General features: G+C 45.1%; 1 protein-coding gene across 1 annotated transcript; it reads left to right on the top strand.

The window, feature by feature from the left end:
• The first annotated feature begins 7094 nt into the window (after window positions 1–7094).
• Window positions 7095–9874, top strand: LOC132374082 (transportin-1-like). The gene is given in 5 exon segments (XM_059937576.1): window positions 7095–7201; window positions 7203–7453; window positions 7456–7583; window positions 7585–9611; window positions 9613–9874. Coding segments are annotated over 5 exon segments (2649 nt in total). The 5' UTR covers window positions 7095–7100; the 3' UTR covers window positions 9755–9874.
• The last annotated feature ends 5288 nt before the right edge of the window (window positions 9875–15162 follow it).

Below are 15162 nucleotides of genomic sequence, written 5' to 3'. Positions count from 1 at the left end.
CTACCAAAGGAAAAAGTGGGAAACTCTGGGTACCAGATACAATAGCCCCCTAGATGCAAGGAAAGGAAACATCATCAGGCAAGAGCCTCTGACTAATGAAGCCTGTCCAAGCCCCTCCCAAGCCCCGGTACTGGTCCGCAGCTTGGGGGTTGGGGACCCCTGCTTTGTATCACTCAATCCTCGGAACAATTCGCTCATGTCCATTTTACCAATGAGGAAACTGAGGCTCAAAGTGTCTGGGTACCTTGCCCACCATCATACAGCTTTGAAGAGTCAGAGTCAGAATTTGAAGGCAGTTCTGCTGGACTCAAGAGTTGTAACCCCCATCACCACCCACTACACGGCACCCTGCCATTCACAAGCACTTAGCCTTCCAGACCAGCTCTGGAGACCTCCGTGCCCCTTCACACAGCCACTGGACAGTATTTCCCTCTATTCCATCACTTACTTCCAACACCACCATGCCTCCACATACACCACTGTCCCTGAGACACTGCCAGCTCTCCCTGGGCAAGGATTTTATGAGCTTGCTAAATGATTGTTTGATGAGTCAATGAAAATATTTCCCCTTCATCATCAGACAACCCTCTGAGGATGGCTGGATAATTATTATTAAGTAAAGAAAGGTGAAGACACCGAGGTTCCCAGAGAAGTTCAATGACTTGCACCAGATCACCAGGAAGCCTCAGACCTCTGGGGATAGGATGGAACTGAACTCCCTCACTCCCAGGACAGACGTCCTCTTCCCCACCCTTCCACTCTCCCTGTATTTCCCTCTTCTGACCTACATTACCAGGCAGTTAAAAACATCCTTGTCAAAGAACTCCCCCATATACGCATCTTCAAAAGGGGCTCTGTGTTACCACCAGATGGGCCAAATTTAGACATTAACAGGAGGCCACCAAAGAAAAAGGTGGGAAACTCTGGGTACCAGATACAATAGCCCCCTGGATGCAAGGAAAGGAAACATCATCAGGCAAGAGGCTCTGACTAATGAAGCCCATCCAAACCCCTCACAATGACCCCATGTCAAGGCAGAGGCCCCCTGGAAGGCCAGGCTGGTGGAGACACACCCACCCTCCCTGGAGTCTGTGGTATTGTGGTTCCACTGATCAAGACAGCCCTTTCTTTCCCTTTATTGTCTTTAGGAAGAAGCTAAGACATTTAATCAGCTCCACATGTAACCAGAGAAAAGCAACACACCTGCCTGAAATATTCAAATATTTAGGAAAACATAGGAGGGAAATTTCCCTTGAACTGGTTAAAAGGGGGATGAGAGAAGCCAAGAGTGAGATCTTGGGACAATGAAGCAACTCTCCATTTTGTTTTGCTTTTCTGAGCATTACGCCCAAGCACCATGCCACCCACTGGGCACCGCCGAAGGCACCCAGATGAGAAGTTAATGGCCTGGGCACAGGGCTCCATCTGCTAGGAGGCACCTTGTGAAAATTCACACCAAGGTACTCTGCAGGCTAGTGCAGGCTACCCAGTGTTGATGATACAGCCCTACTCGAGAAATGTTTGATTGGGTCCCCTAGAATCAGATCCTGAGATAGGAATCCCTAGGAAAGTGTTTTATTGGGAAGTATTCCTAGGAAGAAACTGGTAGGGGAGTGAAGAAGTGAGTCCCGAAAGAGAAGCAAGCCCAGCAATGACCCCTGGAGATCAATGTGACACCACTCCACAGTGGATTTCTACAGACAGAGTATGTCACACCTGGCTGTGTCCCAGTCAAGGGCAAGGGAGTGGGACAATATACACTCTGGCACCCATCAGGCATTGGTTAGGGGCTGCCCCCAGGGGAGATGGCAACTCCCAGGCCCGCCTTGCTCTCAGCTCCTTCAGACCAAGCAGACTCCAGCAGCCCCAACAAAGAGGGTCATCCTCCAATGAAGGGGAGGGGCTGGCGGCTGGGAGTGAAAGCACCCAGGGTACCAGTGTGCACAAAGGGCTCTGAGGGGACACTGTGTCACACTGAAGTACCTGTGACAGTCCAGGGTCCAGTATTCCTTTCTCCAAGTTTTGCCCAAAGCCTGACCATGATAATGCTGACTCCATCTCAGCTATTCTGCGGCCTCACGGGGTTCTCACATTTCTTTGAGCTCACCATAAATGTACCTGGCTCAAAGACCGTTCAGACCTTCATGGAATGAGTTACAGAGCATCTTTCAGATATCGTTTTCTGCCTCTCTGTTCTTTTTCCAGGGAAGCATTTTCTGGCACCACCCAAAGCAATCCAAATATTAAACTGAAATGCTTTTATGAAGTTGGGCTGCCAGGCAAACCCAACATCCTTTTCCTTTTTTTCTTTCTTCCTGGCGCCCCTGTTTCTTGCTACCTTGCCGCTTAAGGATAAGCACAATGCTTGGCTACTACTCTAGATGCCCCATTCATTGTGACTGTGATTGTCAGCTCAACACTCGCCAACAGATCACCTCTGTAAGCAGTGACGTGGACTAACTTCACAGCTCCTAACACAACCATAAAGGCCCAGGACCACCTAATGCCAAGACAATCAGGAAGGAAGGACCCAGCTTCAAGTTGACAGCTGTCATCTTGGACAACACAGCAAGTAAATGAAAGGAGATGGAATCCACAGGGAAGGGGGTAAGACAGAGGGAGAACTAATGTTGGAAATGAATAACAGCGGAGTTCTCTCCACAACTTCTCCTCACCCCCCACTCGCAGCAGGTGGATACCCTGAAAAGGTGTCTCCAGATGCCTCTGCCCAGCCCTGCACAGTCTTCTCCCCACCTCACAACACCTCGCCCCCAGAGCCAGACACCCAAGGCAGTATAAATGCGGTCCTATATTTGAAATTATTGATGGGATATTTCACGAACTCATTTTCTCTGCCTCTAGCCTTTCCCCCTATAGTCTTTAGTTCTGTGTGTTTCTTTATCTAGTTCTAAGGAGAATTTCCTTTCCTTTAGCTGGGTCACAAGAGCTGTGGAAACCTGGGTTCAAATCCCAGCTTGGTCGCTATTAAGCCATGTGACCTTGGGAACCTCTGTTTTCTCATCTGACAAATGGGGATAAATCCACCTTCCTTACAGGTCTGTGGAGAGGATGGATGAAATGAGGTCAGCTCTAGGTAAAGCACCTGACATGTCGAGATGCTCAGTAAAGCCCGGCTCCCTCGCGGGCGCCTTCCCTCTCCGACAGCCCCACCACACCTCCCAGGATGCCCCCGCGTTTCCCAGGCCGGCCCCTCTGGACAGCGAGGGACAGGAACCCAGATCGGGACAGCGTTAACCCCAACCCCGAGCAGGCGAGTTTCGGCTGGTGTGGCCACACACACACACACACACACACACACACACGCGCGCGCACCGCGCTTGCTCCGGGCACCCCCGCGGGAACGGCACTGAGGCCCCACAGCGCACGGAGCGGGGCCTGGAGTTGGGGAGACAGAAGGGCTCCCCCTACCCCGGCGGCGGCCCCGACCTGGTGGGCGCCAGAGCGCATGGCACTTACCCGGGGCGGGCCGAGCGGGGCAGCTGGGGGCGGGTCGTGCGGGGGGCGGTGGCGGGCGCGGGGCCGGCGCGGCGGCAGGCATGGCTCGGAGGCCCGGGAGCTACGCGCGGGGCTTGGAGGCGCGGGGCCGCGGCTCGACGGCGGGGCGAGAGCGGCGCGAGCGCGGCGCGAGCGGCGAGGAACCCGCTCCGCCCTCTCTCCTCGTTCCCTCCCGCCGCCCGCCCCGCGCCGCGCAGCGCCGGGCAACAGCCACGGGGAACGTCTCTGGGGGCGCCGGCTTAGCAACCGCGCGCCGCCCAGCCTCTCTCCACGCACCCACACCCGCCCCGCCCCGCTCCGCGCGCCGAGCCGGGCGCTGCAGGTGGGCGGGGCCCGCTATGAACTTGCTCCCGCACTCCCAGTCTTCTCCAGGGAGCGCCCGAGGTGGCCCTCGGGGACCCCTCCGCAGCCCGCCTCTCTCCGCTCGCAGGGCATGCCCTAGAGCCAGGCGCGGTCGGGCTTTGAAACTGAGCCTCGCCCACGTTCTCTGTGGGTGGCGGACCAAAGGCGTCCCCAGGACCCCGGCAGTCCTCACCCCTCCTGGTCTTTCAGAGACCAGGCTTCCCTCACTGATCCCTTCCTCCTACCCCATCCCCGCTACGCTCACACATTGACCCTGCAGCCATCCTATATCCTGCTTGCCCCACAGATTCAGAGAACTGCTCACACTCCGTCCACACCCGTGACCTCAAAGATACAGCCTGCAGACCTCCCTCCAGCCTCACGTCTTCCTGGTACCATCTAAAAGCTGCTCAATGCCCCTTGCGTTGTTTACCCCTTCCAAGCCCACCACAGGTCTAATCCTCCCACTTGCAGATACCCCATGTCTGCAGTCACAATCCCATCTCCTCAAAGACTGGCTCCCAGGCCCCTCCTGGGAGAGATGATTAATGCAGGGCAGACCATGCCCATGTAGGGGAGCAGAATTTGCCACCCCAAACTATGTCTCTTTCGGATATTATTTTAAGCTGGTTATTTTCTGAGAAACAGCAGACATGGGAAAAACTCTGAAAACCAAGTAGGAGTTACCCTTGTGTAAGAAACATTTACATTTGTAAAGGAAATCTCCATTTATTAGGTGTCTCCTTCACTGTACCTGGAAGAGAAGAAGGACCAAATTTCTCAAAATTCTTTTTTTTTCTTTCATTTCTAAGTCTTTCCTGAGTATTATCACCTCATTTCTGAGTTTTTCTTTTTTTATTATTATATGAAACATATATTGTTATTTCTCAACATTTTTAAAAGGCCCTGATATAGAGCAAGTATTATTTTCCAAAATTATTTGAGCACACAGTTATATTAATATATCATGAAGAAGTGGTTCTATAGAAGGAATAAATGAGAGTTCATGTGCAAGAACTAAGGAAAGGTATTTAAAGACTTTTTTTTTTTTTTCCCCCTTTGGTCCACTCTGCGAGGCTTGTGGGATCTTAGTTGAACCCCAGACCTCGACAGTGAAAACACGGAGTCCTAACCACTGGACCATCAGGGAATTCCCTAGAAATTCTAATCAATGGAGAAAGCAATGACAAATCTGCATCACAACCTTCCCCTTGTTTACTGTGCTTTTCATGGTAACCTCTACACCCTCAAGATCCTCTTTTGTCTTTAGTTGAGGATGGTGTTTAAGGTGAGGGCTTCAGCCATTTGGAAAGTTACTCAAGTTTTTCTGGGGCTCTCTCATGTATACATGTTATTCAACTTAGCTTGATTTTTCTCCTGTTAGTCTGTCTCATGTCAATTCTGAGACCAGCCAGAAGATCCTAGAAGGTAGAGGAAAATTTGTTTCTCCCCAACACCCACATCTCCACATGGCCACTGACATGATTACAGCAATGATCTTGATGTTGCCTTGATCCATCAGGTCACAGAGTGGCCTTGTCTGATGCTGGTGTTCTGTGAAGTTGTTCACGTTCCGCAGAACACCAAGACTGAGGCCAGATCTGCTCCCGTATGTCAGGGTCTGTCTTTCTCTTCCTCACACATAACAAGAAGTCTAGGAGAAGGCTATTCTGTGCTGGTTCAGCATCTCAGGGGTAACCTTAGGTATAAATCTCTTTCCAGGCTTCCACATGGCCCCCTTCAACATGTTGCCTTTTCTCCTCAGACTCAAGACTGTTGCCTCAGGGTCACAAAATGGCTGCAACAACCTCTGGAAGCCATTGTGTGCAAAGGAACTTCTGCTTCCAGCTGGTTTGATGGCCAGACAACCCAAAGTGATCATCAAGGACCATTTTCAGCAATCCAGTTCACTAACAGTGAACAAAATGACAAAGGACCTGCCTCCCAGTCGCTCCCCTCTAGTTAGGGGAGGCAGGTAATGAAATAGCAAGTAGGGTGATAAATGGCGTGGAGAAAACAAAGGAAGGAGAAGGGAATAGGGAGTGGGGACTGTTGTTATTTTAAGTTGGGCAGACAGGAAAGGCCTCACTGACAAGGTGACATTTGACCAAAAGCCTGAAGGAAGAAACTATTTGGAAATTTCTCTTGGAGGTAAGTGCCCCTCAGCTACTTAAATATTTCCTTTTTAGAAGCCATTGCAGCTACTCTTCCTGGCCCTATGATTTAGGAGTAAACAAAAGTTTTAAAAACTGAGTTTTAGGGAAAGGTTTAACTCTCATGGAGGAGAATTCAGATGACTTGTATTTTCTTTCTTGTAAAACCAGCAGTTCAGCAATGTTTAATTACTGGCTAGATAATCATTTGTATGTTCATTATATATACACATTAAACATACAAGGAACAACTTAGCTCAAGTTATCAGATTACCTCCCAGCAGTGAGGATAAACATGATACATCTTTTTTTTTTTTTTTTTTTTGGCCACACCATGTGGTGTGTGGATTCTTAGTTCCCTGACCAGGGATCGAACCCATGCCCCCTGCAGTGGAAGCATGGAGTCTTAACCACTGGACTGCCAGGGAAGTCCCTAAACATGATACATCTTCTTGAACACTGGAAGAAAATGCTAGTTACCTACTCCTATTCTCCCTTTCTGACCTAGTAACAGACCCCAATTTTAAGCTGACCACACTGCAACCTAGAATAAAGAATAGATTTTCTAGCCTCCCTTTGTTACCGAACCAAACTAGGGTCCGCTCACCTGCCACGCAGCAAAGACAATCTACTGACACCAGATTGTGATGAAGGAAAGCACAGTGTTTATTGCAGGACACCACACAAGGAGAACGGGCAGCTCATGATCAAAAGACCTGAACACCTCCATGGCTTTTAGGGACAGGTTTTCAAAGGCAACATTTGGGATGAGGGTTGCAGCTCGTGGACTTTCTTCTGATTAGTTGGTGGTAAGGTAACAGGGTGATGTTTCAGGAATCTTAATCATCAACCTTCTGGTTCCAACCCGTCTGGGGTCTACTTGCTTGAGGTCAGCATATAGTCACCATCCTCTATCTGGGTAGTTGGTCTCAGTTTCTGCAGAACAATTTAAAGATATGCGTTGGTTCCTTGTGCTCGGCTGCCGCGGCAGCAGCAGCAGCAGACATTGGCAGCCCAGCTGCTAGGATCAGTTCCCCTGGGTTTCACCGACCCAGACTTCCTTCAGGGCACCCCAGGCAGCAAACCAAGATGGAATATGAGTGGAGACCTGATGAGCAAGGGCTTCAGCAGATCCTGCAGCTGCTGAAGGAGTCCCAACCCCCCGACACCACCATCCAGAGAACGATTCTAGAAACTGGAACAACTCAGTCAATATCCAGACTTTAACAACTACCTGATTCTTGTTCTTACAAAATTAAAATCTGAAGATGAACCCACAAGATCATTGAGTGGTCTCATATTGAAGAATAAAGTGAAAGCACACTTTCAGTATTTCCCAAATGGTGTAACAGACTTTATTAAGAGTGAACGTTTAAACATTATTGGTGACTCCTCTCCTCTGATTAGAGCTACTGTAGGCATTTTGATTACAACTATAGCCTCCAAGGAGAACTGCAGAATTGGCCTGACCTCTTACCAAAACTCTGTAACCTGTTGGATTATGAAGATTACAACACTTGTGAGGGAGCATTTGGTGCCCTTCAGAAGATTTGTGAAGATTCTGCTGAGATTTTTAGATAGTGATGTTTTAGATCGTCCTCTCAACAGCATGATTCCTAAATTTTTACAGTTCTTCAAGCACAGTAGTCCAAAAATAAGGTCTCATGCTGTTGCATGTGTCAATCAGTTTATCATCAGTAGAACTCAAGCTCTGATGTTGCACATTGATTCCTTTATTGAGAATCTCTTTGCATTGGCTGGTGATGAAGAACCAGAGGTACAGAAAAATGTGTGCCAGGCACTTGTGATGTTGCTTGAAGTTCGAATGGATCGCCTGCCTCCTCACATGCATAATATAGTTGAGTACATGCTACAGAGGCCCCAAGATCAAGGTGAAAATGTGGCTTTAGAAACCTGCGAATTCTGGCTTACTTTGGCTAAGCAACCAATATGCAAAGATGTACTCATAAGGCATCTTCCTAAGTTGATTCCTGTGTTAGTGAACGGCATGAAGTACTCAGATATAGATATTATCTTACTTAAGGGTGATATTGAAGAAGATGAAACAATTCCTCAGAGTGAACAGGATACAAGGCCACGTTTTCATCGATCAGGGACAGTGGCTCAGCAGCATGACGAAGATGGAATTGAAGAGGAAGATGATGATGACGATGAAGTTGATGATGATGATACAATTTCTGACTGGAATCTAAGAAAATGTTCTGCGGCTGCCCTAGATGTTCTTGCAAATGTGTATCGTGATGAGCTTTTGCCACATATTTTGCCCCTTTTGAAAGAATTACTTTGTCGTCATGAATGGGTTGTTAAAGAATCAGGCATCTTGGTTTTAGGAACAATTGCTGAAGATTGCATGCTGGGCATGATTCCATACCGACCTGAGCTCATTCCTCCCCTTATTCAGTGCCTCTCTGATAAAAAGGCTCTTGTGCATTCCATAACGTGCTGGACTCTTAGCCGCTATGCACACGGGGTGGTCAGCCAGCCCCCTGACACGTACCTGAAGCCATTAATGACAGAACTGCTAAAGCGTATCCTGAATAGCAACAAGAGAGTACAAGAAGCTGCCTGCAGTGCCTTTGCTACCCTGGAAGAGGAGGCTTGTACAGAACTTGTTCCTTACCTTGCTTATATACTTGATACCTTGGTCTTTGCATTTAGTAAATACCAGCATAAAAACCTGCTCATTTTTTATGATGCCATAGGAACGTTAGCAGATTCAGTAGGACATCACTTAAACCAACCTGAATATATTCAGATGCTAATGCCTCCACTGATCCAGAAATGGAACATGTTAAAGGATGAAGATAAAGATCTCTTCCCTTTACTTGAGTGCCTATCTTCAGTTGCCACAGCCCTGCAGTCTGGCTTCCTTCCATACTGTGAACCTGTGTATCAGCGTTGTGTAAACCTAGTACAGAAGACTCTTGCACAAGCAATGCTGAACAATGCTCAACGAGATCAGTATGAGGCTCCAGATAAAGATTTTATGATAGTGGCTCTTGATTTACTCAGTGGCCTGGCTGAAGGACTTGGAGGCAACATTGAACAGCTAGTAGCCCGAAGTAACACTCTAACACTAATGTATCAGTGCATGCAGAATAAAATGCCAGATGTTAGACGGAGTTCCTTCACCCTGTTAGGTGACCTGACAAAAGCTTGCTTTCAGCATGTTAAGCCTTGTATAGCTGATTTCATGCCAATATTAGGAACCTACCTAAATCCAGAGTTCATTTCAGTCTGCAATAATGCCACATGGGCAATTGGAGAAATCTCCATTCAAATGGGTATAGAGATGCAGCCTTATATTCCTATGGTGTTGCACCAGTTTTGCACCAGACCCAACACGCCAAAGATATTGTTAGAGAAAACAGCAATAACAATTGGTCGTCTTAGTTATGTTTGTCCTCAAGATGTGGCCCCCATGCTACAGCAGTTTATAAGACCCTGGTGCACCTCTCTGAGAAACATAAGGGACAATGAGGAAAAGGATTCAGCATTTTGTGGGATTTGTACCATGATCAGTGTGAATTCCAGTGGAGTAATCCAAGATTTTATATTTTTTTGTGATGCTCTTGCATCATCCAAAAGATGATCTGCAAGACATGTTCTGTAAGATCCTTCATGGATTTAAAAATCAAGTTGGGGATGAAAATTGGAGGCGTTTCTCTGACCAGTTTCCACTTCCCTTAAAAGAGCGTCTTACAGCTTTTTATGGTGTTTAATCTAATACACTTACGCTGCAGTCCCATAATTAGGGGTCCTTCAGTCTTGGAGACTATGAGGGAGCCTCTGCACCCAGGGAAGATGTTACCCTTTACAGGGAGGGCGGGTAAACCGGTAGGGAATACGGTACAATCCCAGCCCTACTGGGAGGGGCTGGAGGGAGGTGTTGCCATCACTGTATTAAGTCACTGTTGGGAAATGTTTTAACATCTGGAGCCTTTGTGGGTGGAAATCTATCTCCAATTACAACTCTGCACTAGATGTGAAGAGGCAAAAAAAAAGAGAAAAAGTTATTCAATCTACTCACAAAACAATACATTCTGGAATATTATGGGGAATTGTACCAAAACAAGAACAAGAAATGATGCATAGGGATGAGAAAGGGAAAAAATTCTATAGCACAATGAAGGAAACCTAAGAATGGGGATTAGAAAACAGTAAAGTTGTTTTTTTTTAATTTAAAGGTTTTTATAAAATTTCCCAGATGATGGGGATTTGTTTTTGCATACTGATGAAGAACTACACAAATGAAAGCTAGTAAGAGTTAAAATCAGCTTGCCTACCCATAGTAGAAGCAGGTTCTTGGAAGTTACAATTTAAGGTACCCCAAAAAGTTGGAAAAAAAAAACAAAACAAATTTAAACAATGAAGCACCCTGTGAAATGCCAAATGAGTCACTCCTTTTACCTCTGTGGGATGGGCAGGGAGGGAGGAATAAATGGGGTTGGACATAACAAACTAAAGATTGACATCTTGACTTTGCATTAAGACATTAATGTAGTGGATATAATTTGATGGTTGTACTTCATTAGATTTAATTTCTCGGCCAAGACGTCATTTTTAAAGTGCAGTTTAAGGTTCAGGCATGCATTCTGGCTCATAGTGATTGAAAGTACCTTAAATTAGTGGGAAAGTAGCATGCTTGCATCACATAGAGTGAGACTGGTATTCAGTTACCTCTGTTGCGCCAGTTTACCAATTCAATATAGCCCTGCACTTAAAATTCCTTTTTAAGATTTGTGGATTTTATTTTTATTAAGAATATAGATATAAAGTACTGTAGTTTACAGCTAGGCCTGCTTGAAATATCTTTTTAGGATCTGTTAGGAATAAGATTGATATTGTATTGTGTATAACCTGCACAATGTGGAAAGCTGATATACCTGTGCAAAATCTTTGCCTCTGTGCTGTCAGTGTGATGTGCTTTCTGCATGGTTATATACTACTAGTGATTTTATCAAAACTTCTAAAACTTAAATTACATGGTAAAGGATCTGTAAGAGGCTGCATAAATGTTAGCTGGCACATAAAGACAACTGTAGAAGTTGAAGACATGATTGCTATATTTCAATGTTTATTCCCACTCAACACATTGCCTTCTAAGCTTTCTTTTTTTGTTCAAAGCATGATCTTAAAGATATGTTTAAGTTAATGGATGTAATGCAGGTTTCCTACACTGTACTGGCACATGTTGGTGGCCCTCTGTGCCCTAGATACATGCACACAGGGTGCAAGTAAAAAGCTATAGAGTGAAAGTTGGTTTGGATCCTCTTCATTTCATTTGTTTAGCTTTTCTGTTATTTTTCTCTACTTACATGTATTCCTGTGAATAAATCGTTGTTCAGTTAAAAAGAAAAACCAGATATGCATCAGATTGTTATGTATATTCCTTGAGGAGGAACCCGGGCTCTGTTTTATCATTGAACTATCATTTAAGCTATCCTTACTTTTCTTGCTTGACTGCTTTTCCTTTGTTTCTGCATTCCCTCACGTCCCTAATTAGTAACTGCTTGAGTCCGCTTTGGAACTCAGGAAAAGCCTAGGAGACTAAAGCCATTTTCTACAAACAAGAAACAGGGGACCCAGGGGACTTTTGTATCTGGAAAGGGCCCACAGGGACCTGCTCAGTGTTACCCTCCCCCACCTTTTCTTTAATACTCCTCCATCCTGAGGGGTACAGGGGCGGGAGAAGAAAGGGAATAAAGCTTTGGATAGAAACTTAGCAGGGGAACTCCGTTTTAGGGGGACTCAGTTTCACTGTCTACCTCTCAACCCTCACCTCCTGCCAGTCCCCCAGGGATGCTCTGGGCTCCAGCTATAGTGCAAATTCCTTGCTTTGTCTCGGGCAGCATCTGTTTCCATCCACTGCTGCATCTGCCCCTGTGCAGCCCTTACTCAGTCATCCTCTCCTCACCCTAAGTCAACTGCCAATGCACGATTCAAGCCCTAACTATTCTGCCCTCCCTACCAGCAGGAAGATAGGAAAGCAGGGTGTTTGAAATGGCTGCATCGTGGTCAATCTGGTTTCCCTCTAGTACTGACAAAGTGACCCAATCAGTGGCACATTCCATTCAGCCGGTGATCCCTATCGACCTTGATGTCAGTCAGCATGCCTCGGTTGGCTTCAGCAGACTCATCCCATTTGACCCAAGTCCGCTCACTCCAGTAGACTTCTTTCAACAAGGAAGTCAGGGAATTCCCTGGCGGTCCAGTGGTTAGGACTCAGCGCTTTCACTGCTTTCAGCTGCTGGGGCCCAGGTTTGAACCCTGATCAGGGAACTAAGATCCCGCAAGCCGAGCGGCATGGCCAAAAAACCAAAAATCAAGGAAGAAGTCGAAACTCTTGCCTAAGATAAAATTAGGATTTCCTGTGGGGGACATTGATGCATACAATCACTCTTCTCGCTCTGGTTCAGATAACTGTGTGTCAGCTGTGTGTAGACATGATTTCAGGAATATATCAAAGATACGATACCACTTTTACTGGATACAAGCTTCTGCTTTTAAACGAATCAGTTTATTTCCGATGTCTGCTAAACTTACCATCTGGGCCCTCCCGATGCCCAAGAATATGGCACTCAGTGTGGTAAAAAGCAAGATGCAGATAATTGTTTCTGTATTATAGCAATAAAAACAAACTAATTTGCAAAACTACTAAATGATCTTCAAATGTGGAATGGTAATAAAAGGCAAGTCCAAAATATTCTCCAGCCCTTACAGTATAGTAGCAGATTCAGGGCAAGATTTCAAGTATCATAGGACATGACATTCTCAGAACAATGCCTATAATTAGGCACAAAAGCTAGAAAAATTAGGCTTAAGTCTGAAAAAGATAGACTGTAGTACAAAAATATGTGTAATCTCTCTTGAATTACCAAACTTGCCCTCCAAAAAAAGAAGAGATAATAAGTAAATGATATCCGGTCCTAAGATTCCAGAATAAAACACATAGGCACACAAAGTTAAAGCTGTACATATACACAAGCATGTTTGCAAAATGTGATGTATGGTTCATGCCTATGTATGGGCCACACTGAAACTGAGAATGTTATAAAGAAATTCCTCAGTTAGGGCTCAAATTCTCCTACATAAAAATTTTAAATAAATATATTAGTGATTCAGTTGGCCTCAAATAAATTCTTCCTGTTCGTCTTAGTATCATATAAAGGATAGAAGCTCACCTCGGATATGAGTGCTGTCCTCAAAGCTAAACAGAAACAAAGTAGACAGACCTTTCTTGATTCTTATATTTAGCTGAAAGTTGCTGCTGTGGGACAGGGGTCTGCAAACTATACAGACAGTGCAGCCAAATCTGGCTTGGTGCCAACCTGTGTAAATAAAGATTTATTGGAATACAACCATGCCTATTCATTTACATATTGTCTATGCTGCTTTTGAATAGTTGTGGCAGAGACCATATGACCCACAAAGCCAAAACTATTTATTATCTGGTCCTTTACAGAAAAAGTTTGCAGACCCCGGCTGTTGTGTCAGCACATTCTGTGTTCTGTCTTTGGATGAAATGGAGAAGTGCAAGCCACCAAATTTTGCTTCTTTATGTGTTGAATAATGATGAGAACTTTTTTGGAAAAAAATTAAAGTTTCTCATTCTCAGGTTTGTGACAGTCATTTTGCTTTAATCTAACCCTTTTGGTGTCCAACCCACTTGGTAGATTTAGCTCCTTCTCTGAATATTCTTAAAATCTCTACCAAGTGGAGAAGCCCAGTATGGGAAGAGAGATGAACATTTCTGAACCATCTAACAAGAGCTTCCACAGAGGGACCCCTCTTTTAAAACCCAGAACTCTGTGAGATAGGGTCATTTTTGCCATTCTTCTGAGGCTGTCTCCTGTTTTTAAACACTTGAGAAAGCCGAGAATCAGAGAGCTTAAGAAACTCATCCAAGGTCACACAATAGCATAATAAGATGCAGAGGCAGAATTGGAATCCGGGTCTGTCTGATTCCAATGCACATGCTCCTTCCACCATACCTCGCTGCCTGATCAATGTATTCATTTATTCACTCAGTGGATAATCACTGAGCACTTTGGGAGTAACTGCTACGTTCAGTCATTATGTCAGACCCCAAGGACACAAAGATCACGAAAAACAATGAAGAGGAACTGACCAGGGATACATTTCAAGTAAGATTGATGTGACCTCCCCCAGGTCAGAATCCCCTCAATCCATATTTTAATTTAAAAAATTAAGAGTAACCATATCCTTATGAAAGATAGTTCCATGATTATATCTTCCTAAAAGAAGTAGTGTTGACTAATTAGATTGTAACCCTGAAGTATAAGCATAATATATAGACTGTTGACATCATATCAGAGAAGTTACCTGGCTCATGAATTAAAGCAATTTCTCAAACCAATTTAGTTTTTAAAAATCTAGATTACCTTTGAATTTCTATTAACCACCATACCAGACTTAATTCTGGTGTCCTGTTGGCATGGTACCCACCAGACAGTGATGACGTACATAGTCACTATTCCCTAGTCTCTAACGTGGGTGTCATTATTTCTTCAGCGTAGTCTTGGGCAATTTTTTTTTGTCTAATGCTGAAGATATTGGAAGTTCATTTTGCAATCTTGACAGAGCATCTTTAATTTCCAACAGCAGCTCTGGTTACTTAAGGGATGATTATATTATTTCTTTCCACTGAATCTTCATAGCTGTATGAAGCCTTTCAGAGAATCCTCAAAGTGGTAAAATAAAAAAAAGTATTATACACATTGCAACTCTAAATAGTGTTTTATATGTAAATAGTGAAGATTCCAGTAGAAACAGCAAATGTGGATCTGTGCTGGAACAAGTGACTGGTATGTGGTTTCACACAGTCAGAAAGGTTGTTTGTTTTAAAAAAGCAAGTAGGATGGGAATTCCCTGGCAGTCCAGTGGTTAGGACTTGGCGCTTTCACTGCTGAGGGCCGGGGTTCAATCCCTGGTTGGGGACCTAAGACCCTGCAAGCCAGGTAGTGCAGCCAAAAAATAAAATAAAATTTAAATAAATAAATAAGTAAGCAAGTAGGAGGCTCAACAGTGAATATGTGAAATCTGATCATCACTGCATCGGCAATCTACTGACCCCTAATGCTCAAGAACTGTCTATCTTGAAACTGTC

Source organism: Balaenoptera ricei, chromosome 11 (genome assembly GCF_028023285.1).
Source record: "Balaenoptera ricei isolate mBalRic1 chromosome 11, mBalRic1.hap2, whole genome shotgun sequence".
NCBI lineage: Eukaryota > Metazoa > Chordata > Mammalia > Artiodactyla > Balaenopteridae > Balaenoptera > Balaenoptera ricei.
Note: the sequence above shows the minus strand (reverse complement) of the source record. Positions and strands in the feature narration are given on the sequence as shown.